Genomic DNA, 26,910 nt, shown 5'->3' on the forward strand with positions numbered 1-26,910 from the left:
TTTTTAGAAACTGCCAGGCTGATTAAGTACCTAAAAGTAATTGCATCCATAACAGGGGAATAAGTTTCTTCATAATCAATTCCCGGTCTTTGAGAAAAACCTTGAGCTACAAGTCTAGCTTTATACCTTGTAACTTCATTTTTCTCATTTCTTTTTCGGACAAAAATCCATCTGTATCCTACAGGTTTCACATCTTTAGGAGTGAGAATGATGGATCCGAAAACTTTTCTTTTATTGAGTGATTCTAATTCAGCTCGTATTGCTTCTTTCCATTGAGCCCAATCATGTCTATTTTGACATTCAACCATAGATGTTGGTTCTGGATCATCATCATTATTCATGATGTCATATGCAACATTAAATGAAAATTTCTCATCAAGATTTTTCATTTCATTTCGGTTCCATAATATTTTTGAATATGCATAATTGATTGCAATTTCTGTATTGACATCATCAATCTCCTCTGCAGTTGGAGTACTAATTTGTGGTTCTTCTTGAACACTTTCTTTTACTTCATTATCAGCTGATTTTCTTTTTCGAGGATTTTTATCCTTTGAACCAATTGGTCTTCCACGTTTCTGACGTGGCAAAGATTCATGAGTGACGTTATTGCCAGCTTTTGGAATTTCAATTCGAGCTGGAGTATTTACTGCTGGTATATATGATTTTGTCACCGTTTTTGTATCTGTAAATGCATCAGGCAATTGATTTGCAAGTTCTTGTATATGCATTATCTTTTGAACTTCTGTCTCGCATTCTTTTGTGCGAGGATCAAGATACTTTAATTGAGGTTCACACCATGAAACATCATTTTCTTTATTTTTCATTTCTCCCCCTAATCTAGGGAACAATGTTTCATTAAAATGACAATCAGCAAAACGTGCTGTAAAAACGTCACCTGTCATAGGTTCAATATACCTTAATATTGAAGATGTTTCATATCCAACATATATTCCCAACCTCCTTTGAGGACCCATTTTTGTACGTTGTGGTGTCGCAATTGGAACATACACTGCACAACCAAATGTTCTCAGATGGGAAATATTTGGCTCTTGACCAAAAGCAAGTTGTAGGGGAGAATATTTATGACTTGCACTTGGTCTGATGCGAATCAATGCAGCAGCATGTAAAATTGCATGACCCCATATAGATACAGGGAGTTTTGTTCTCATTATCAATGGTCTAGCGATTAACTGTAAACGTTTAATCAATGACTCGGCTAAACCATTTTGTGTATGCACATGAGCAACAGAATGTTCAACAACAATTCCTATAGATATGCAATAGTCATTAAATGCTTGAGATGTAAATTCACCAGCATTATCAAGTCTCACCCTTTTAATGGTGTAATCAGGAAAATGAGCTCTCAATTTAATAATTTGGGCAAGAAATTTTGCAAATGCCACATTACGGCTTGATAACAGACAAACATGAGACCATCTGCTAGATGCGTCTATTAGAACCATGAAATATCTAAATGGTCCACATGGTGGATGAATTGGTCCACATATATCACCTTGAATTCTTTCAAGAAACATTGGTGATTCTTTCTCAACCTTAAGTGGTGAGGGTCTAGTTATCAATTTTCCAAGAGAGCAAGATGTACATGGAACCATTGTATCATGATGGATTTTTCTATCCTTTAGTGGATGTCCATGTGTACATTCAATAATTCTTTTTATCATTGTTGATCCTGGATGGCCCAATCTGTTATGCCATAAATTAAATACACCAGGATCAATATACTTTTCTTTAATCACCATATGTGCTTCTGGTACATTTATATGTGTATAATGTAATCCAGAATTAAGTCTTGGCAGTTTTTCAATCACGTGATTCTTGTTAGTGATACTTAAATATTTCTCATTTTCTGCCGTTACTGACTGATAATCATATCCATTAAGGTATATGTCAGAAAAGCTCAATAAATTTCTGCTTGACTTAGGAGAGAATAAGGCATTGTTAATTAAAAATGTTGTACCGTTTGGTAATATGAATTTTGCCTTTCCTATCCCTTCTATCAAGTTAGCAGCACCTGATATTGTATGTATAGTTCCTTCCGTTGGTTTCAAATCAATGAAATATTTTTCAGATTTAAGTATAGTGTGTGTAGTACCACTATCTGCTATACAGAGATCTCCACTACTTGATTGATGTTGTGTTCCAGCAGAATTCATATTAAACTTCATATATAAGAAACAAACAGTAAGTATATAAATGTTACACAAAATGTTTATTACATACAAATAGATAAAACTGAAACATTTGACATACATATAATTGAAACATCAAACATAGAACTGGAACATTTGATAAAACATATAGAACTGAAACATTTGAGAAAACATGATGACAAAGGTTAAATCGTTTTATTTATAAAAGAAACATATTAATTTAATTCAAGAAATCTTCATATAAATCAGATGGTTGCTCAGTGACTGTTGGATCAATATTATCCACAAAATTTACTTCCTTTTCTTTACCTTTCAGCGAATCCTGATACATCTTAACAAGATGTTTAGATGTTCGGCAAGTATTAGCCCAGTGGCCCATTCTACCACATCTGTAACAAGATTCTTCAGAATTTTTAGAAGAATTTTCTTCAACATCTTGTTTAGTGGGCTTGTTTTGTGGTTGATATTTATATTTTCGTGGATTATTATTTCTTTGACCACCACGGCCACGTCCACGCCCATTCCCATTACCATAAGGATGGTTTCTACCATAGTTATGGCTTTTGGCATGATGATGGCGATGGTTATTATAACCACGACCTTGCCCGCGTCCTTGTCCCTGTTTATAATTATTTGCAGTATTTGCTTCAGGGATTGCAAGTGTACCAGTAGGACGGGATTGCTGATTTTTCATTAATAGCTCATCATTTTGCTCTGCAACCAAGAGATATGAATTAAGTTCAGGATATGTGTTGAACTTTAGCATTCTCAAATTTCTTTGCACTGTGATGTTGGCAGCATTCATTGTGGAGAAAGTTTTCTCCAACATGTCTGCATCACTTATTTCATGTCTACAGAATTTAAGTTGTGAGACTGTATTAGACAGAGCTGAGCTGTATTCATTTACTTTCTTAAAGTCTTGGAACCTTAATGTTCTCCATTGATCCATAGCACCTGGAAGTGAAATTTCTCTTTGATTATTGAATCTGCTTTTGAGACCTTCCCATAAAACATGGGGATCTTCTACAGTCACATAATTATTTTGTAAGCATTCATCAATATGTTGATAAATAAAGCAACATGCCGTTGCTTGTTCTTTTTCAGAACAAGTGTTGTTTTCATTTATGGTTTCAAGAATGCCCATTGATTTAAGATGCATTTTTACTTTTATAACCCATGGCATGTAGTTGTTTCCCGTTGATTCTAAAGGAATAAATTTAAGCTTTTCCAGATTCGACATTTTCTATTATCAAAAGTTAAAACAAACAACATGATAAATTAGAGTCAATTTATATTCATAAGTATATAAACATTAAACATAAATTTAATATAACATAAATGATAAGTAGGCAACAGTGTCGACCATATGTAAGCAATCATAAATAAATGTTATATAACATAAATGATAATTAGGTGACAGTGTCGACCATATAAATGTTAGATAATAGAAATATAAATGTTAGTAACATAAATGATAATTAGGCGACAGTGTCGGCCATATAAATGTTAGATAATTGAAATATAAATGTTAGTAACATAAATGATAATTAGACAACAGTGTCGACCATATATTATTCAGGTGGTATAACCGACCATATATCATTTAGGTGGCAGAGCCAACCATAATTAGTATTAAGATTATCGTGCTGATAACGTGTTATAATTCAGTAGGCTTATAACTACCTTTAGTGGTTTGATTCTTGATGTTATAATTCAGTAGGCTTATAACTACCTTTAGTGGTTTGATTCTTGATTAAGAATGCTAATAATGAAGTGTAAGAACAAAGATGATAATGGAGAGAAAGAAAGAAACATTTTGTAAGTGTGAGAAAATGGTGGAAGTTTAATGCTTGCATTCATGGCTATTTATAGCAAAAATATCACAAGTTTAGGTAATACAATAATATTACTTTTGTGTATCAATAATTGACTATCCATTTATATATATATATTTATATATTATAACAGCTTACAAGAAAAATACGCTCTTAGAAGCTAGTGTGCAAAAAATTTATCAACAAGAACATGATCCATCTATCAATTCTCGTTTAGTGTTTTCTTTAGACCAAATCACGTTTATATTTATTTTTGCAGTTACATAATTATTTTGAAAAAAAAAAAAATTATAAATATAAATAGCACACTTGTATATAGGATTGCACACAACACAAATCATTTCTTCAAAACATAGTACCTATTTATGTGATTACCAACTAATGAAATTGAAAATCCAAAGCTCCAGTTATTACCAACACAAACATACATTAAAACTGGTAAACATTATTTCCAGATTTACAAAATGCAAACATTCAATCATTCATATAGGAACCGAAAAAACCAAGCACCCGTTATCCCAACGAACTTTAATCTCCTGTCCAACTTGCAACATCTTCCCTCTTATAATCTGACCCCATTTTCCTATCAAATTATAATAACTCCCGCGCCATTTCAACTTCATTAAATACACGTCACCCGTATCATCATCTCGAGCATTCACATTTATTTGGTGCTCGTTTCTTAACTGTTCTCGTGCCTGTGATGCCCAATACAAAAGAATATGATCGTCAACTGACTTCCCAGGTAATGTCAGAAACGGATGGTTTATGTCCACGTCAGATGATGTCAGCACCTTCCTAATTGGCCAATCGTCTTGCTGACTCATCATCACAGGAGTTTCTGGTTCAACCACAATACGCTCGTACGGTACACAAAAGTTTAAGCATCCGTTAGCCCAACGAATCTTGATTTCTTTCCCTACCCCGAGTCCCTTTCTCTTCACAATTTTACCCCATTTACCTATTAGGTTATAATAATTACCACGCCACCTCAGCTTCATTATATATATCTCTCCCGTATCTACATCACACGCGTTTAAGTTGACTTGTTCTTCGTTTCTCAAAAGCTCCCTTTGCTGAGGTGTCCAATGAACAAGTATATGATCTTCAACTGATTTACGTGTCAAAGGTAAAAACGGATGATTAGTGTCCACATCAGATAAAGTTAGAACCTTTTTAATCGGCCAGTAATTGTGACGCACTACTGGTGCGGGTACGGGTACGGGTACGGGTACGGGTACAGGTATGGGTGCGGGTTGAGATTGTTGTACAGGTGGATTTTGCTGATCTGGCACAGTAAAGTGTAAACATCCATTATAAAAGCTTAGTTTAATTTCTTTACCAGCTTCAAGCCCTTTGCTTCTTACGATTCGTCCCCATTTGCCGATAAGATTATAATAACTTCCGCTCCATTTTAATTTCATCAAATAAACATCGCCCGTGTCATCATCTTGAGCATCGATCGGTATTTGTTCTTTGTTAAGTAAATGTTCTCTTTCGAGTTGCGTTAGATGATTGAGGATGTATAATTCGACTGGTTGGCGGGGTAGAGTGAGAAACGGATGGGTGATGTCGACGTCCGAAAGGGTGAGAATCTTACTGATTGGCCAATCGTTTTGTATTATTTGTATTTGTAATGCGTTTTCTTGAAAAGAATGTCTCATTCTTGTAAGCTACATAAGAAATAAAGAGTTATATGACAAAATTATAATATAATACTTGATTTTCCTATGATGTGGTTTACTAAAAGTGAGTAATTAAGATTAGAGGTAGCAAAATGGGTAGGTCATATGTGTTGGGTAACGAGTCAAAATGGGTACTTTGACATGGGTCACTGCCTACCAGGGCCGGCCCAAAAGGGGTGCAACATGAGCACCCGTTCAGGGCCCAATATTTTTGGGGGCCCAATATCTGTATATACTAAGCCTTTTTACGTTAGTAGTATTACAAATGAAGGGAAATATCAAGCCCAACTTCCTTTTTAATTTGTATTACTACCAAAGACTTTAAATTTTATAGAAAATATATTGTTTATAGTTTCTCGATGTGGGATAAAGGATTTATGGGACACCCTTGTACTCCATATACAGATACAGCCACTCATTTTCATCACTGCCCACATCTCATCTCTTATGTCATTATTTATCTTGGATACATAATTGGAATTTTATATGGATACTCTCCTACTAACGGATTACGGAGTATATAAAAAGTTATAATTGGTATTTTAGTTGGATACTCTTCTATAACAGATTACGGAGTATATAAAAGTTACATGATGATGATCTGAAATGAGATGAGATTTGGAATTGTGATAATGATTTTATACAGGTCAATTTAAATTTAGTTTTAACAGGATAGGAATTTTGATTTTTTTATTACCTTTTTTTTTTTTTTCTTCTTAAATCATGTATAGTTAGTTATCAAAATAAAAAATTTCATATATTCAGTTTAGAGGCAAAATAGTCATTTCATCATTCAGAGGGCCTATTTTTTTTAATCGCTCAGGGCACTAAAAATGTCCGGACCGTCCCTGCTGCCTACCTGTAGTAACTTATCATTTACCTAACTAAAGAGATGACATATTACAGAAGCTCTATTATATTTAGAATAAGAATCTAATATCTTTGATAAAGCAATTTTAAAGGGGTTTTAAAATAGATCTTTATTATAACTTTTCAATGTAATAAATCATTATTTCAATAAAAATGTTTTGCATCCAAATTTATATAGATCTTTATTATAACTTAAAAACATAAACGCTCATCCCACAAACAAAAGTGAAAAGTTTTAAAAACACTTAAGCCTTAGCTTTTCTGTTACTAAAAACTTCGACCATTGGTCATTGCTTTAAGTTGATTTAAAGGTTAGTGCAACATTCCACTAGCTAGGCTCGGAATGTTGAATCTGGTGGACAAAAAGCATGTTGACAGGTCCATCAAGCTTGTTTTGACCCATTACCTAACCCGTTCGACTCAGCATTTTGCCAAATATACTAGAAAATTCAATATAAAAACTAGATAAGCTATTTTATACTGTCCAAATAAAGTATATCAGCATCTCAAGTCTAAATCATTCTTTACGTCTTTACCCCCTTACACTTGAAACTAGTTATTATGTCACAATAACCATTTTAGATAAGAGTATAAGACATTCAAATTCAAACATCAAGTAAACCAATAATAGCAATGCCAGACCACCTACAAAGTACAAAAACTCCACATATATAGCTAATTAATATCTTACGGTTATGGTCTTAAGAGGACACAGTATAGCCTTATGAAATAATCCAAGCAACGAAACCACCTAAAAAATTATGACCAAAGTCTAAAAATATATAGTATGACTGTATGAGTATAAATGGTCTCCCTAACGCCTAATTGGCCATGGTTTTGTTTTAGACTAGTGTATGCTTTGTCATCTATTAAGAGGATAATGGGCTGTATAAACTGGCTGCCCTAAGAGTGACCTATGTAATTGACTATTGTTGTCGGTGTTTGCATTGCTCAAGGCTATCGAGCTTGCTGACAATTGATAGCCGAAACGGGTCAAAAGGGTTGACTTTATTAAGCTTTTAAGCACTGATCAATATGCAGGCTTAAGAGCAGGTCTAAAGAGCTCCAATTATGTTTTGTTACTGTTTAAAGCTTGAACGGTTGCATTCAATATATGCGATTGGGTCACATCTTTTAGTAGTCTTTTTAGCATTTTTAAGTCACCAAATTGTTGCAGTCAATATATGAGGTTGAGTCATGTTTTTTAGTAGTCTTTTTAGCATTTTTAAGTCACCCAATCCCTAAACCATCTATACTAATCCAGTAACAAAATTATACAAATAATTACATTAATTTCAACAGATCATTATATATTATTACAGAAAGAGATACAAGATCATGATATCTTGTGAATTTAAGTTTGAATTACATCACAAATTATGAATTCGCTAGCAAAGTTTAAAGCTTTTTAGGACTTTATACATAAAAAGACATAAAATTAAAAAGCAGAGCTAGTACAAAACAAAACCCTAATGAAACTAAACAAATTTGGGAAAAAGTAAGGAACTTTACCTGATTTGATTGACGAATTGAAGAATTTAATAGTGAAAAACCCTAAACATGTATGTGCTGAGGATTGGGCAAATTGGGGGAAATGAGATGTGAAATTTGATGGTGGTTGTTGGGTGGATTAGGGTGGTTTTACGGTGGTGGGAATTTGGTGAGAAGAAGTTGGAAATGGGGATGAAAGTTAGCAGAAGATGAAATGGAAATTGTGCGAACTTGAAGATAGACACAAAAACAAGTGGCGGCCCAATCATGAATCATATTGCTGCCTTTATAGTTTAGAAAGTACTGTACATATTATTTGTACTCTAATTTTAACTTTAGGATTTATTGAAAAATCATCTTGCAGTTAACTACTTAACCAGTAAATTTGACCTTTATGTTATGTGTAGTGAAGTTAACATCAACAATAAGATATTCAATATACGAGTCGAATAAAGGGCCTAGGAGCCAGGAGTCATAAGCAAAAGCAAGATATCATATCATATCATAATCATAATATAATTACATTTTATTTATAGAAGATATTGGAGTAAAAATTGGTGAATGGATGAATTTCAAATATTTTTACAAGTACGTAACGAACAGTTGCGTACGACACACCAAAACAATGAAAACGGTATATTGGTCTTCCTGTGTTTGTAGGTAGGATAATGTCCATTTTGACTATCATATACGAAGTAATTATAAAAATAGTCGTGCAAAAAATATACTCATCCGTCTCAATTTAATAGTCCTTGTTTGACTTTTTAAATCTTTCTTTACAAACTTTGACTTAAAAATATCTTTGTTTATATTATGTATCACGAAGTATTTGATAATAAGGGATCTTAATATCTCTTTTTCTCTCTCTCTTCCCCGATTTCTCTCCCAACGTACACAAATATACCAAGAGTACTACTTTTTTGCTTGTCAAAATTCAACAATTCTATTGATTTTAAGAAGACACCACCGCTCTTATTTAATTTAGTTATAGCCAACGATCAGAACGAGACCAGTCTCGCCGGCGTCGGAGATCCCACGCGCCGCCAAGAACAACCGTCGTAGGTGGGTTTTTCCGGCCAATTTTCAAACTTTTCCGGACAAATCCCGGCGAGTGAACAATCACATACCTCATACCTGGCCCAAGAACATTTTTTCGCATAGGAATTTACCACCCTTTGCTTCACCGCAATACTTCTGCCTCCAAACGCCGCCGCCGCCACCTGTTTACCGGAAATTAATCTTTCCGGCCAGTTATATTTCTCTCTCTCGATCTATCTTTGTGTAACTGCTTTCTGATTCCTGTCGATATTCATATTTATTAGGAGTAAACACTTATATATATATATATATATATATATATATATATATATATATATATATATATATATATATATATACACATATATATATGTATATGTATATATATATATATATTATATATATATCACTGTTATATATTCATATATTTTAACTTTATTCATATCGGTGTTTTTTATATTATATCTATATTCATATTATACTTGCTGGTCTTTTTGAAATCCATAGTATTTATAACATAATTATTTTCTGTTTTTAATATTATAATTAACATTAAGTACTTATTTAACATAGCCTTTTTTCTTATTTTTAGCTTGTACTTGGTCATCTTTTGGTGTATAGGTTAATATAGATCTTACACGTACCTATGGTCACTTGAGGTCATGTCCTCCTAGTTTAGGGGTGGGTAGGCCCAGAGGGGTTAGAGGCGGTAGTAGGGTTGCCACCCTTGGTAGGATTAGAGTGGGTAGTTGGAATATAGGAACCTTGACGGGCAAGAGGATTGAGCTCGTTGATACCTTCCTTAAGAGTAATGTGGACATAGGATGTGTTCAAGAGACTAGATGGAAGGGTGAAGGGGCGGTAGATATTAAGGACTATAGGTTGTGGTACTCGGGTTCTAGGACAACACGGAACGGGGTAGGTATCTTTTTGGGAAATCTACATAAGGATAATGTTGTTGACAGCGATAGGATTATGTCGGTTAGTCTAATTATTAAGGAGGAGACTTTCACGGTCATTAGTGCATACGCACCTCATGCGGGTTTAAGTGATGCGGAAAAGAAGAGTTTTTGGGAATTGTTAGATGAGGTAGTGAGGGGGTGCCCATCGGATCATCGACTGATTATAGTGGGTGATCTGATTGGACACATAGGAGCGGAGGCAGAAGGTTACGAGGGAGCCCATGGGGGCTTTGGGTTTGGTCCTAGAAATGAAGAAGGGCGCTCAATTCTTGAGTTTGCCATTGCCCACGAGTTGGTTGTAGCAAACTCTTTCTTCAAAAAGAGGGATGCTCAGTTAGCCACTTTTCATAGCGGGGGTCGTCGCACCCAGATTGACTTTTTTTCTCCTTCGTGGGGAACTTAGGACATGTAGGGACTGTAAGGTCCTTCCTGCCTTGACGTGCTCCTCCCAACATAGATTGTTGGTCATGGACCTTGTCACCCGGGGAAGAGTTGGCAGGAGGGGCAGGGTTGTGCAACATAGAATCCTTTGGAAGAACCTACATGGAGCAAAGGCAGAGACGTTTAGAGCGACTGTGACTGATAGATTCAGTGTAGAAGGGGATAACATAGACCCTACTGACGTAGACCAGATATGGAACCGCATGGCATCCACTATCACAGAGGTGGAAAAAGAAGCTTTAGGGGTGGCATTAGGGACATCGAGAGCCCATAAGAGTAGTAGAGAGTCGTGGTGGCTTAGTGACGATGTCCAAACGAAAGTCGCATTAAAGCAGACTAGGTTTAGGGAGCTCATTACTTTTGGGAAAGGGACACCTGCAGAGAGATCTAGGGTAGAAGAAAGATATAAAGAAGGTAAAAGAGAAGCAAAGAAGGCCGTAGAAATTGCAAAAGACAAAGCTTATGAAGATTTATATAGGAATCTAGACTCTAAAGAGGGAGTCATTGACATATATAGAATAGCTAAAGCTAGGGAGTGAAGAGGTAGGGACTTAGTTAACGTCAAATATATCAAGAATGAAGCAGGTCAAAGTATAGTGAGAGAAGACCTTATTAGGAAAATATGGGAAGAGTATTTTGCATCCCTTTTCGGTAGGGCAAGAACGGAGCGGAACGGGGAACTCCACGAGGTTCGTGAATATCAAAACAACTGTTTCTGTACAAGGATTAACCAGGAGGAAGTTAGATCGGCCCTACGAAAGATGGGGAGAAATAAAGCAGTAGGACCAGACCAAATTCCGATTGAGGCGTGGAAGTGCCTAGGAGGCGATGGGGTTAGATGGTTGACAAACCTTTTCAACACGACGTTTAGAAGATGCCTATGGAATGGAGACTCAGTGAGGTTATTCCCATTTACAAGAAAAAGGGAGATGCGCAAATATGTAGTAATTACAGAGGCATAAAGTTACTTAGTCATACTATGAAACTTTGGGAGAGAGTGATTGAGACGAGGCTCCGACGCGAGACAAAGGTTTCAGAGAACTAATTCAGTTTCATGCCAGGACGCTCGTCGATGGAGGCGATTCACATCGTTAGATGCCTTATGGAGAAGTATAGGGAAAAACAAAAGAATCTACACATGGCGTTCTTAGACTTGGAAAAGGCTTATGACTGTGTCCCGCGCAAGCTGATTTGGGAGACTCTTAATGTTAGGGGTGTCCCAAGTAGATATATAAGAACTATTAGAGATATATACGAGGGGGCAAAGACTCGTGTACGTACGAAGGTAGGAAACACAGAGTTTTTCCCGATAGAGGTAGTTTTACATCAGGGATCGGCCCTTAGCCCATATCTTTTCGCTTTGATCTTAGACGAACTAACTCAAAGGATACAAGATAACATCCCATGGTGCTTAATATTTGCCGACGATATTGTATTAGTTTCGGATTCCCAGGATGAGCTTAACAGAAGGCTAGAGCAATGGAGGATCGTCCTAGAATCAAATGGCCTACGGATTAGCAGACTTAAATCGGAGTATCTTAGATGTGATTTTGGGATGAACGAAGATGAACAAGAGGATATAGTGGATGTCCGAATTGGGGATCAGATTTTACCGCCACAAGAGTCCTTTAGATATTTAGGCTCGATACTTCACAAAGCAGGAAGAATAGATGAGGACGTGACACATCGTATACGAGTAGGATGGTTGAAGTGGAGGGCAGCGAAAGGGGTGTTGTGTGACAAGAATGTGCCCCATAAATTAAAAGGGAAATTCTTTAAGGTGGCAATCAGACCAGTCATGTTGTACGGCTCAGAGTGTTGGCCAATGACGAAAGCCCAAGAGAGGAGGATGGAGGTGGTAGAAATGAGGATGCTTAGGTGGATGTGTGGTAAGACCATGCTAGATATGTTACCAAATGGAGTTTTTAGGGAGAAATTGGAAGTTGGGAACATAATCAACAAGATGAGGGAAGAACGACTAAGATGGTTTGGGCATGTTATGAGGCGCCCACTTTTAGCCCCAGTTAGGAGAGTCGAGACCCTCGTTGTTGGGGGCGTAAGGAGAAGGAGTAGACCCAGACGTAGGTTGGAGGATAGATTGAAGCTTGACATAAAAGAGCTTCTACTGACGGAGGACATGACTTCTGATAGGAGCCTGTGGAGGAGTAGAATTAGTATTATCGAGTAATTTTTTTTTTCAAAGTGTAGTATATATTTATTTTACTACCACTTATATAATTATATCTATATATTATATAGCTTCACCATATATATATATATATATATATATATATATATATATATATATATATATATATATATATATATATATATATATATATATATATATATATATATATATATATATATATATATATATATATATATCCCTCTACTTGGTATCTGTTTTTGCCTGTATATATTTTCCCGTCATTTTTACGGGTTTTTCGATGGTCGGTTTATGTATCTACGTATAGGTTTTTGTACCTTTGTTTATATGTATAAGTGTATACGCCTCTGTATCTATGGTTTTTTTTAGGTTATACATAGGTTCATGTGTATATGTTTGTATCTGTATATGTATGTATGTATCTAAGTGCATGTATCTAAGTTTATATATGTATGCCTGTATGTGTATCTAAGTATATATACCTATGAATGTCTCTATATGTATACTTGTGTAGGTATAGTTATTTATACATGCTTATGTGTGTGTGGGTGTTTTTATAGATATTTATATACATATATATTGGGTGTGGGTGGGTGTGTGTGTGTGTGGGGGGGGGATGTAGACTAAAGATAACAATGAATATATAAGTGGACCCCAGTGGACCTCATCAATAATGTAACATTATGTAACGTGTCCTTGTAATTATTGTATGTAAATACGTGTGTTTAATGTACTGGCCATGTGGGCCATAGGAACCAATAATGTAAGATAACGTGTATGGTTTATGTTTAAAGTTAAATAAGTGCGCGGGCCATAGCAATAATGTAAACGATCAATAATGTAATCGATCGTAGTGCGTGGGTCCCAGAGCATCTGTAAATAGTATTATGGCTCGCCTATAAAAGGAAGCCTCTGTTGTCATTTGTAATCAGGTTAAGTTTGATAATAAACCTCACTGGTTTCTTTCTGTTGAGTCTTTTAGATTCTGAATAGCAGAGCCCCCGTCGTTGAGTCCTAACCGATTCTGAATAGCGACACCGTCGTTGAGTCTTAACTGATTCTGAATAGCGACACCTATCTAAGCATTATATATATTCATAATCTCAGTATACGTTTAGCACACAAATCCTTCATTATATCAATCGTCCATTTACTTATCCAAAAGGATAAAGTTAGGCATATGTCATCATCAAAAGTTAGGCACATCAATTTACTCATACATGAATTCATATGTAACAATCTTATTCAACGTTCAAGCAAACTATAATCGGATCCTCACGATCTAGATTAAATTAAACATAATATAATTCCGCACAAAGTTGGAACGTTGTTTTGATCCTGGTATCAGAGCCAGCAGCACGATTCTAGAGAAGCAGTTGCACCTTCAGAATTCTGCATCAAAAACAATCAAGAAAAAACACTCAGGTATACTTACAAACTTATTCTTAAATAACAAAATGACTAAAACTCAAGAGGAAGTATCTAATGAAATAATAGAAGGTATTACCACTATTAATGATATCGAAGATGAATCTGGTTTCATGGCTGATATCATGATAAACAGAAAAACAATAAGAAGAACAAATTTTACATTATCTGAAAAACATAACTTTGATAATAATAGAAAAATTAATGATATTTTCTCAAGAAAAAATATTACTTATTATAGAAAAATGATTGGAGAAGAACATGTACCTATTGAGCAAACAAAAGGAGATATATTAATTCCTATAATCAATAGAAAACAAATAAGCGATAGAACTAAAATAGCTTATGTACAAATATCAACCATACAAATTATATTCAAAAGTACCTTCATGGGATGTAATACACCTATTGAATTAGAATTAAGAGACGATAGAATAATTGATAAACTTGAAAGTATAATAGCAAAAGGAAAAGGAAATTTAGCTGAATGAAAAATTAAGTTCGATGTAAACATTCAATTAGGTTTAAGTCTGAAAGATAAAGATCTAAACAAAAGCATTGCAATAAGATATGAATTATTAAGAAGAAATTTTATGTATAAAGGAAATCACCCTTTTACTGTTACATATCAAATTAATTATGCATTAACAAATTCTCATCACAGTATTACTTTTAAAACTGATGATAGAATATATATAGATAAACTTTTTGAACCTCTATTAAGCCTAGAAACATCAAAAGTATTTACTAGCCAAAGATATATCGAAAAAGGGAAATCAACTTTAGAATTACCATCTGTTTGGATACCACGTATAAAAAAACCAATTTCCATTACAACAGGTGAAACATCTAGTGAAAATAATGAAATAAAAGATTTAAAACAAATGATACGAACTCTAAGTCAACGAATTTAATGAATAAACTTGATAGTATAGTTTTTAGTAAATTCAGAAACATAACTCCTAAAATAAAATATAGTGAAACACTAGAATTAGAATTAGAAGTAATTAACCACGAACATAAAACTTATCAACTAGAATATATAAAGGCTGAAAATTACGATAAAAATAAACTCGAAATATTATATTCTAAAATATCTGAAAAAATTAAAAAAGATGAAGAATTATCCATAGTTGATTACTATAACAACGAAGCAAGAAAAAGATTTCAGAAGAAAATATGGAACCAACAAATAAAATTAAACTTAAAAAATCATGAGTTCTAAAAGACAAATTAGTTGTTCATCAAAAAATTCGGTACTAAATTCCATTATAAAAACTTATTGGGAAATAATTTCTAGAATGTATAAAAATATTGAAGAAATCGAAAAAACCTTAATTAAAAAAAAATCATATCCATATTACAGACAGATAGAAAAAATTAAAGATCTAGAAACACAGATTCTTTTTTATAAATGAGCTATTAAATCTCTACATATAATGATTAAAGACCATTCATCCACGTTGTCATATTCAACTTGTTAAAAATTCATGGATTTATCAAATATTAAAATTGGAAAAGAAGGAATCACATCCAACAAACCATTTATACCATTTAATCAAACACTTTTCGAAATACCAAAAAATTTACCCGATGAATCAATTTACAAGATTGATGTAGAAAATATTTCAGAAAAACCTATAGGAGAAAAAGTAGAAATATTAAACTCCACATTAAATAATATTATAGAAATTCTAAGTTTTCTAGCGTTAAGATAACTTCCAGAAATAAAAGAAACAATTTTAGAAAATATAAACAAAATAAAAATAGTAAAACAAGACACTAATCATGAACATGAAAGCACAAGTGCTATAAAATATGAAGATACAGAAGAATTTTATGCAGATCAAGAAGAATCGAGTTCAAGAAAAAGGCATAAAATAGTACCACCTCTTCGCATAACATAATAAAAAAGTTTTATCATGGATTCTAAAATTCAAATGAATAATTTTTCAAATAAACTTTGGAAGAATCTTATAAATGAAAGTTGGGAAAGAATTTCACAATCAACTAAAAATATTGAAGAATATGAAAAATATCTTGAAGAAGAAAAAGACGTTGAAGGCATAGAACTTTTATCATCTATTATTAGCATACACAAACAATTAGTAAACAGCTCTTTAAAAAATATTAAAGAAATTTCAGCAAAGCTAGTAATCTGTTAAGCACACATTACTTTGGGCAAACATTCTATGCAAAATCTATCTTCAAGTAATATTCATTATGAATTATAAGCTCGATGAAGACAAGATCATATTCATGAAAACAACTCTTTTGAGTATATGAAAAGCAAACAACTCTTACGAGTACATGAAATAGCTTTTTAAAGTAAAAAGCACCAAAAGCATACAAAATATTTCTGCAAGTATTTCAACAATGGAAGCAGTCGTCAAGCAGATTCAACACCAAATACAACAAAAAAGAGAACAGATTCAAACACAGCAACGACAACTATCAATTTTTCAGAGGGAGGAGGAGGAATTACTAGAAACCTTAAACATTTTAACCCAACAAAAAGCAGTCAAAAAAGAAACCCTAGAAAAAATCAAGAAAGAATCACCTTCGTTAACAACACCCTCATCATCCACATCAACACAAACACCAAATTCACAAACACCACATAAACCAACTATCATTAACTTAGAAGAACCAGAAACACCCAAAAAACAAAGCTGGTATGAAATGACTGAAGAAGAAGAACAATCTCAACAAACATCGTATCCAGAAGAACCAAAGAAAAAATGGTATGTCATTTTTGACGGACCATCCAAAGGAATATACAACAACTGGGCAATAGCAAATTAGTTTATATTAGGCAGAAGCGTAACGCATAAAAGTTACAAAACTCTAGAAGCAGCAAAGGTAGCATTCAATGAAGCATATAAAACAATAGCAATTCAACCAGCCAATGAAGCAAAACGTTTAGGATCGGGAATGGTTAATCTTAACCATTATCTTTATGGTCAAACAGCAAGTTTAAATGCCATGAATAGGATGAAAAGTATTCTCTCTACAACAGAAAAAGAAGATAAGAAGAAACCATCCACACACAGTTTTCAAAGGTTATGGGATAACCTTGTGAATTACAACAAAAATTACGCAACAATGATGTTCTATCCCAAAAATAGGAAAACTGGCCCTAAAGCAGTTTTCTTACCAGAAGCATCACCATTAACAATATCAGAATATTTCATCCATGGATTAATTGATACCTTATATATCGATGGAAGAAAACTTCATGAAATCAAGCAACTCCCTCAAAGAATGCAAGAAGCAATAACCAGATACAGAGACAATTTTGCAAAAGAAAGAGAAATATTTCTTAGAATCCATTCAAGTTACCCAATATTTAACGAAGACCAACAGTTACTTGTCCCATCATTTACAATAACATATCTCGGAGTAAGCAATGGTAATTATCCAACAAGAGACGAAGCATTAAAAATAACTCCAACAATCGACCATCTGGTGTCATCACTAGCAGGAGTTTATTTCCGATCCTCAAAAATAGGAAATGGCCAAGAACAGCAACAAAATGTGAGAATCAATTACGTTCACAAAAATGTCTTAATCTTCTCAAGCACTATTGAAAAAATTGATGAAAAATGTCTCAATCTAATCAACAATTTTGAAGAACCCTTTGAAGCATTCACAGGACAACTTTCTACTCTTCCAGAAGATATAAAAAGGCGTTTATGTAAACAGATATCCAGGGCACCAAGGCACAGTTGCGAATACTGTCAAAAAGAAGACACATTCCTAGCATCATAATTTCCAACATTTGTCTTTTTTCAGTGTGGGAGGGATATAGACTAAAGATAATAACGAATATATAAGTGGACCTCAGTGGACCTCATCAATAATGTAACATTATGTAACGTGTCCTTGTAATTATTGTATGTAAATACGTGTGTTTAATGTACTGGCCATGTGGGCCATAGGAACCAATAATGTAAAATAACGTGTACGGTTTATGTTTAAAGTTAAATTAGTGCGCGAGCCATAGCAATAATGTAAACGATCAATAATGTAATCGATCGTAGTGTGTGGGTCCCAGAGCATCTGTAAATAGTATTATGGCTCGCCTATAAAAGGAAGCCTCGGTTGTCATTTGTAATCAGGTTAAGTTTGATAATAAATCTCACTGGTTTCTTTCTATTGAGTCTTTTAGATTCTGAATAGCAGAGCCCCCATCGTTGAGTCCTAACCGATTCTGAATCGCGACACCGTCGTTGAGTCTTAACCGATTCTGAATAGCGACACCTATCTAAGCATTATATATATTCATAATCTCAGTATACGTTTAGCACACAAATCCTTCATTATATCAATTGTCCATTTACTTATCCAAAAGGATAAAGTTAGGCATATGTCATCATCAAAAGTTAGGCACATCAATTTACTCATACATGAATTCATATGTAACAATCTTATTCAACATTCAAGCAAACTATAATCGGATCCTCACCATCTAGATTAAATTAAACATAATATAATTCCGCACAAAGTTGAAACGTCGTTTTGATCCTGACCTATCTAAGCATTATTTATATTCATAATCTCAGTGTACGTTTAGCACACAAATCCTTCATTATATCAATCGTCCATTTACTTATCCAAAAGGATAAAGTTAGGCATATGTCATCATCAAAAGTTAGGCACATCAATTTACTCATACATGAATTCATATGTAATAATCTTATTCAACGTTCAAGCAAACTATAATCGAATCCTCACGATCTAGATTAAATTAGACATAATATAATTCCGCACAAAGTTGAAACGTTGTTTTGATCCTGGTATCAGAGCCAGCAGCACGATTCTAGAGAAGCAGTTGCACCTTCAGAATTCTGCATCAAAAGCAATCAAGAAAAAACACTCAGGTATACTTACAAACTTATTCTTAAATAACAAAATGACTAAAACTCAAGAGGAAGTATCTAATAAAATAATAGAAGGTATTACCACTATTAATGATATCGAAGATGAATCTGGTTTCATGGCTGATATCATGATAAACAGAAAAGCAATAAGAAGAACAAATTTTACATTATCTGAAAAACATAACTTTTGATAATAATAGAAAAATTAAAGATATTTTCTCAAGAAAAAATATTACTTATTTTGGAAAAATGATTGGAGAAGAACCTGTACCTATTGAGCAAACAAAAGGAGATATATTAATTCCTATAATCAATAGAAAACAAATAAGCGATAGAATTAAACAAATGAATGAAAAAGATAGAACTAAAATAGCTTATGTACACATATCAACCATACAAATTATATTCAAAAGTACCTTCATGGGATGTAATACACCTATTGAATTAGAATTAAGAGACGATAGAATAATTGATAAACATGAAAGTATAATAGCAAAAGGAAAAGGAAATTTAGCTGAAGGAAAAATTAAGTTCGATGTAAACATTCAATTAAGTTTAAGTCTAAAAGATAAAGATCTAAACAAAAGCATTACAATAAGATATGAATTATTAAGAAGAAATTTTATGTATAAAGGAAATCACCCTTTTACGGTTACATATCAAATTAATTATGCATTAACAAATTCTCATCGCAGTATTACTTTTAAAACTGATGATAGAATATATATATATATATATATATATATATATATATATATATATATATATAGATAAACTTTTTGAACCTCTATTAAGCCTAGAAACACCAAAAGTATTTACTAGCCAAAGATATATCGAAAAAGGGAAATCAACTTTAGAATTACCATTTGTTTGGATACCACGTATAAAAAAACCAATTTCCATTACAACGGGTGAAACATCTAGTGAAAATAATGAAATAAAAGATTTAAAACAAATGATATGAACTCTAAGTCAACGAATTTAATGAATAAACTTGGTAGTATAGTTTTTAGTAAATTCAGAAACATAACTCCTAAAATAATATATAGTGAAACACTAGAATTAGAATTAGAAGTAATTAACCACGAACATAAAACTTATCAACTAGAATATATAAAGGCTGAAAATTACGATAAAAATAAACTCGAAATATTATATTCTAAAATATCTGAAAAAATTAAAAAAGACAAAGAATTATCTATAGTTGATTATTATAACAACGAAGCAAGAAAAAGATTTCAGAAGAAAATATGGAACCAACAAATAAAATTTGACTTAAAAAATCATGAGTTCTAAAAGACAAATTAGTTGTTCATCAAAAAATTCGGTACTAATTTCCATTATAAAAACTTATTGGGAAATAATTTCTAGAATGTATAAAAATATTGAAGAAATCGAAAAAACCTTAATTAAAAAAAAATCATATCCATATTATAGACAGATAGAAAAAATTAAAGATCTAGAAACACAGATTCTTTTTTATAAATGAGCTATTAAATCTCTACATATAATGATTAAAGACCATTCATCCACGTTGTCATATTCAACTTGTTAAAAATTCATGGATTTATCAAATATTAAAATTGGAAAAGAAGGAATCACATCCAACAAACCATTTATACCATTTAATCAAACACTTTTCGAAATACCAAAAAATTTACCCGATGAATCAATTTACAAGATTGATGTAGAAAATATTTCAGAAAAACCTATAGGAGAAAAAGTAGAAATATTAAACTCCACATTAAATAATATTATAGAAATTCTAAGTTTTCTAGCGTTAAGACAACTTTCAGAAATAAAAGAAACAATTTTAGAAAATATAAACAAAATAAAAATAGTAAAACAAGACACTAATCATGAACATGAAAGCACAAGTGCTATAAAATATGAAGATAAGAAGAATTTTATGCAGATCAAGAAGAATCGAGTTCAAGAAAAAGGCATAAAATAGTACCACCTCTTCGCATAACATAATAAAAAAGTTTTATCATGGATTCTAAAATTCAAATGAATAATTTTTCAAATAAACTTTGGAAGAATCTTATAAATGAAAGTTGGGAAAGAATTTCACAATCAACTAAAAATATTGAAGAATATGAAAAATATCTTGAAGAAGAAAAAGACGCTAAAGGCATAGAACTTTTATCATCTATTATTAGCATACACAAACAATTAGTAAACAGCTCTTTAAAAAATATTAAAGAAATTTCAGCAAAGCTAGTAATCTGTTAAGCACACATTGCTTTGGGCAAACATTCTATGCAAAATCTATCTTCAAGTAATATTCATTATGAATTATAAGCTCGATGAAGACAAGATCATATTCATGAAAACAACTCTTTTGAGTATATGAAAAGCAAACAACTCTTACGAGTACATGAAATAGCTTTTTAAAGTAAAAAGCACCAAAAGCATACAAAATATTTCTGCAGGTATTTCAACAATGGAAGCAGTCTTCAAGCAGATTCAACACCAATTACAACAAAAAAGAGAACAGATTCAAACACAGCAACGACAACTATCAATTTTTCAGAGGGAGGAGGAGGAATTACTAGAAACCTTAAACATTTTAACCCAACAAAAAGCAGTCAAAAAAGAAACCCCAGAAAAAATCAAGGAAGACTCACCTTCGTTAACAACACCCTCATCATCCACATCAATCACAAACACCAAATTCACAAATACCACATAAACCAACTATCATTAACTTAGAAGAACCAGAAACACCCAAAAAACAAAGCTGGTATGAAATGACTAAAAAAGAAGCACAATCTCAACAAACATCGTATCCAGAAGAACTAAAGAAAAAATGGTATGTCATTTTTGACGGACCATCCAAAGGAATATACAACAACTGGGCAACAGCAAATCAGTTTATATTAGGTAGAAGCGTAACGCATAAAAGTTACAAAACTCTAGAAGCAACAAAGGTAGCATTCAATGAAGCATATAAAACAATAGCAACTCAACCAGCCAATGAAGCAAAATGTTTAGGATCGGGAATGGTTAATCTTAACCATTATCTTTATGGTCAAACAACAAGTTTAAATGCCATGAATAAGATGAAAAGTATTCTCTCTACAACAGAAAAAGAAGATAAGAAGAAACCATCCACACACATTCAAAGGTTATGGGATAACCTTGTGAATTACAACGAAAATTACGCAACAATGATGTTCTATCCCAAAAATAGGAAAACTGGCCCTAAAGCAGTTTTCTTACCAGAAGCATCACCATTAACAATATCAGAATATTTCGTCCGTGGATTAATTGATACCTTATATATCGATGGAAGAACACTTCATGAAATCAAGGAACTCCCTCAAAGAATGCAAGAAGCAATAACCAGATACAGAGACAATTTTGCAAAAGAAAGAGAAATATTTCTTAGAATGCATTCAAGCTACCCAATATTTAACGAAGACCAACAGTTACTTGTCCCATCATTTACAATAGCATATCTCGGAGTAAGCAATGGTAATTATCCAATAAGAGACGAAGCATTAAAAATAACTCCAACAATCGACCATCTGGTGTCATCACTAGCAGGAGTTTATTTCAGATCCTCAAAAATCGAAAATGGCCAAGAACAGCAAGAAAATGTGAGAATCAATTACGTTCACAAAAATGTCTTAATCTACTCAAGCATTATTGAAAAAATTGATGAAAAAGGTCTCAATCTAATCAACAATTTTGAAGAACCCTTTGAAGCATTCACAGGACAACTTTCTGCTATTCCAGAAGATATAAAAAGGCGTTTATGTAAACAGATATCCAGGGCACCAAGGCACAGTTGCGAATACTGTCAAGAAGAAGACACATTCCTAGCATCATAATTTCCAACATTTGTCTTTTTTCAGCGTGAAAGGGATGTAGACTAAAGATAACAACGAATATATAAGTGGACCCCAGTGGACCTCATCAATAATGTAACATTATGTAACGTGTCGTTGTAATTATTGTATGTAAATACGTGTGTTTAATGTACTGGCCATGTGGGCCATAGGAACCAATAATGTAAGATAGCGTGTATGGTTTACGTTTAAAGTTAAATAAGTGCGCGGGCCACAGCAATAATGTAAACGATCAATAATGTAATCGATCGTAGTGTGTGGGTCCCAGAGCATCTGTAAATAGTATTATGGCTCGCCTATAAAAGGAAGCCTTGGTTGTCATTTGTAATCAGGTTAAGTTTGATAATAAACCTCACTGGTTTCTTTCTGTCGAGTCTTTTAGATTCTGAATAGCAGAGCCCCCGTCGTTGAGTCCTAACCGATTTTGAATAGCGACACCGTCGTTGAGTCTTAACTGATTCTGAATAGCGACACCTATCTAAGCATTATATATATTCATAATCTCAGTATACGTTTAGCACACAAATCCTTCATTATATCAATCGTCCATTTACTTATCCAAAAGGATAAAGTTAGGCATATGTCATCATCAAAAGTTAGGCACATCAATTTACTCATACATGAATTCATATGTAACAATCTTATTCAACGTTCAAGCAAACTATAATCGTATCCTCACGATCTAGATTAAATTAAACATAATATAATTTCGCACAAAGTTGAAACGTTGTTTTGATCCTGACTAAAGATAACAACGAATATATAAGTGGACCTCAGTGGACCTCATCAATAATGTAACATTATGTAACGTGTCCTTGTAATTATTGTATGTAAATACGTGTGATTAGTGTACTGGCCATGTGGGCCATAGGAACCAATCATGTAAGATAACGTGTATGGTTTATGTTTAAAGTTAAATAAGTGCGCGGGCCACAGCAATAATGTAAACGATCAATAATGTAATCGATCGTAGTGCGTGGGTCCCAGAGCATCTGTAAATAGTATTATGGCTCGCCTATAAAAGGAAGCCTCGGTTGTCATTTGTAATCAGGTTAAGTTTGATAATAAACGTCACTGGTTTCTTTCTGTTGAGTCTTTTAGATTCTGAATAGCAGAGCCCCCGTCGTTGAGTCCTAACCGATTCTGAATTTCGACACCGTCGTTGAGTCTTAACCGATTCTGAATAGTGACACCTATCTAAGCATTATATATATTCATAATCTCAGTATACGTTTAGCACACAAATCCTTCATTATATCAATCGTCCATTTACTTATCCAAAAGGATAAAGTTAGGCATATGTCATCATCAAAAGTTAGGCACGTCAATTTACTCATACATGAATTCATATGTAACAATCTTATTCAACGTTCAAGCAAACTATAATCAGATCCTCCTGATCTAAATTAAATTAAACATAATATAATTCAGCACAAAGTTGAAACGTTGTTTTGATCCTGGTATCAGAGCTAGCAGCACAATTCTAGAAAAGCAGTTGCATCTTCAAAATTCTGCATCAAAAGCAATCAAGAAAAAAAACACTCAGGTATGCTTACAAACTCAAAACTTGAAATATGAGTAATATTGAAGAACAAGTTGAAACTTTAACCAAACTAATGGCAGCTTTAGATATACATGAAACAAACGAAGAAGCAGATATAAAATTTGATTATAGTTCAGAAGAAGAAAATCCTTATACACAATATAATTTTGCTCAAAAACGGAAAAAATTTGATATTGAAGAAGAAAATTTAAGACAATTTGATTATAAGCCGCCATCACCAACTGAAAATTATTTATATCAACAAAATATGATAAGAAGTAAAATGAATAAATGGGAACAAATACCACCACAATACATACCTAAAGTACCTATAATAAATACTAACGATGAAATTTTAAATATTGACTGTGAAACAAATATAGAAGAAAGAATACAAGATTGGTATAACAAAATGAGTGCACAAATTCAACTAACTAATGAACTAAAAGAACTCTCACACATAGAATTGTTAAACTTTATAATTCATAAAACTTCAGGAAATGTCTTTAGATATTTAGAGTCTTGGACTGTTGAAGAAAGAGCTATGGTAGCATCAATCAATGCTATAACAACATTTGAAAGTATCGTAGGAAAAATTGTCCAAGAATTTACGGGATGGAATCCCAAAGTTGAGGTTTCTAATGAATTATTTAGAGAAATAGCTTTTTGGCATATAACTAATTTAAAAATATGCAATATGTACTACCTTGAACCTTTCATATGTGAATTCTCTGAGCAATATTACAAATTAAGTGCCTCACAAAAGAAAATAGCACTAGATATGTTTTTTAACAAATTACCTGAATCAGTTGCCACAAGAATTAAAAATGACTACAGCACTAGAGATAAGTCAAAAATTGAAGATAGTCTAGGAGCACTGAAGTAAAAACCTGGATGAAAAGTGAATGTTTAAAAGAAAAAGCCAGAAGAGAAGCGCATGTAAAACTCTATTGTAAAATTCAAAGTAACCAAGTTGGAAGATATGGCTGTGAGAAGCCTAAAAAATGGAAAAAGAAACCATATAAATCTAGGTATAAGAAATCTTATAAAAATAATGAACAAAGGTATTTTAGAAATAAAAATCAGCACAGACAAAAATATCCGAAACAAGAAGATTCTAAAGAGCAATATTGTCCATCTAAGAAAAAAGACTATAGATGCTGGTTATGCCATGAAATAGGACATTACGCTAATAATTGTCCAAAAAAGGAGAAAAAAGAGAAACAGAAATATTAAAAATCGCTTATGACCTAGGATACGAACCTTTAGAAGATTCCGAGATAGACTCTGATATAGAAATCTATGCATACACTAGTGACGATGAATAAAAAAGAAATAAATCCAAACGCCACTTTTATTACAGTCTTTGTTGATCAAAAATCATTATTAGCATATATAGACTCTGGATCTACGATGTGTTTTGGAAAGAAAAAATCTTTTAAAAATTGGGAAAAACTAAAAAAACCTTTAGAAATTATTGTTGCTGACAAATCCGTACACAATATTTGGTATGTCAGTAAAATGGTTTTTATTATCATAAAAAAACATACATTTATTGCACCAACTATTTATATGCATGACTCTGGAGTAGATCTAATAATTGGAAATAACTTCTTAAAATTATATCAATCATTTATACAAACCACTGAAAGCATTAGCCTAAGGCATCCTAAAACAAAAAAAATGGTTTCCATACCAATTAAAAAGACAAAAGAAGTCATACGATCTATAGCACAAAATATAAAATTTCAAATAGAAATGATTTATCTTTTAACAAAAGAGAACCTTGAAGAAACCCTAAAAGATGTATGTAGCGAAAACCCTTTAGATATAAAAAATTACTAACGATCAGTTAATCACTATTAAATTAAAAAATCCACATGATGAAATAAACGTATCTAATAAAATTCCTTATAGCATAAAGGACGTTAAAGAATTCAAAGAAGAATGTCAACAACTTCTTGAAAAAGGAATTATAAGAGAAAGCAAAAGTCCTCATTCGGCACCCACTTTTTATGTAGAAAATAAAAATGAAATAAAACGAGGCAAAAGAAGAATGGTTATAAATTATAAAAAAATGAATGATGCTACAATTGGTGATTCATATAAATTACCTCGAAAAGACTATATTTTAGAAAAAATAAAAGGAAGTACTCTTTTTAGCACTTTCGATGCAAAATCTGGTTATTGGCAATTAAGAATTGATGAAAGTACTAAACCTTTAACAGCTTTTTCTTGTCCTCCGCAAAAACATTACGAATGGAATGTTTTACCTTTTGGGTTAAAACAAGCACCATCAATTTATCAAAGGTTTATGGATAACAGTTTACAGGGATTAGAAGACATATGTCTCGTTTATATCGATGATATTATTGTTTTTACTAGTGGAAATAAACAGGTACACATTGATGCTGTTTTCAGAGTCCTACAAAGGATAAAAGAAAAAGGAATAATTTTATCTCAGAAAAAATCAAAACTTTTACAAACAGAAGTTGAATATCTAGGATTAAATATTTCAAAAAATGGGGAAATA

General features: G+C 32.8%; 3 protein-coding genes across 3 annotated transcripts; 2 read left to right on the top strand and 1 right to left on the bottom strand.

The window, feature by feature from the left end:
• Positions 1 to 4,491: 4,491 nt before the first annotated feature.
• LOC139852035 (uncharacterized) lies at positions 4,492 to 8,297 on the bottom strand. Its single transcript, XM_071841254.1, has 2 exons — positions 8,077 to 8,297; positions 4,492 to 5,682 (listed from the first exon to the last, which is right to left on the bottom strand). The coding sequence occupies exon 2, from the start codon at positions 5,671 to 5,673 to the stop codon at positions 4,492 to 4,494; it is 1,182 nt and encodes a 393-aa protein (XP_071697355.1). The 5' UTR covers positions 5,674 to 5,682; positions 8,077 to 8,297.
• On the top strand, positions 5,836 to 10,458 carry LOC139853569 (uncharacterized). The gene is made up of 2 exons (XM_071842954.1): positions 5,836 to 5,943; positions 9,715 to 10,458. The coding sequence occupies exons 1-2, from the start codon at positions 5,836 to 5,838 to the stop codon at positions 10,456 to 10,458; spliced, it is 852 nt and encodes a 283-aa protein (XP_071699055.1).
• Positions 10,459 to 21,730: 11,272 nt separating this feature from the next.
• Positions 21,731 to 22,816, top strand: LOC139853570 (uncharacterized). Its single transcript, XM_071842955.1, has one exon. The coding sequence runs from the start codon at positions 21,731 to 21,733 to the stop codon at positions 22,814 to 22,816; it is 1,086 nt and encodes a 361-aa protein (XP_071699056.1).
• Positions 22,817 to 26,910: the final 4,094 nt, after the last annotated feature.

This window comes from Rutidosis leptorrhynchoides, chromosome 6, assembly GCF_046630445.1.
Source record: "Rutidosis leptorrhynchoides isolate AG116_Rl617_1_P2 chromosome 6, CSIRO_AGI_Rlap_v1, whole genome shotgun sequence".
Taxonomy (NCBI): Eukaryota; Viridiplantae; Streptophyta; class Magnoliopsida; order Asterales; family Asteraceae; genus Rutidosis; species Rutidosis leptorrhynchoides.

Coding starts and splice junctions, on each gene's coding strand:
- LOC139852035 (XM_071841254.1), bottom strand. CDS start 5,673: ATGAGACATTCTTTTCAAGAAAACGCATTACAAATACAAATAATACAA.
- LOC139853569 (XM_071842954.1), top strand. CDS start 5,836: ATGGGTCACTGCCTACCAGGGCCGGCCCAAAAGGGGTGCAACATGAGC. Junction 5,944..9,714: donor TATATACTAAGCCTTTTTAC/GTTAGTAGTATT, acceptor TTTGGTGTATAG/GTTAATATAGATCTTACACG.
- LOC139853570 (XM_071842955.1), top strand. CDS start 21,731: ATGACTAAAAAAGAAGCACAATCTCAACAAACATCGTATCCAGAAGAA.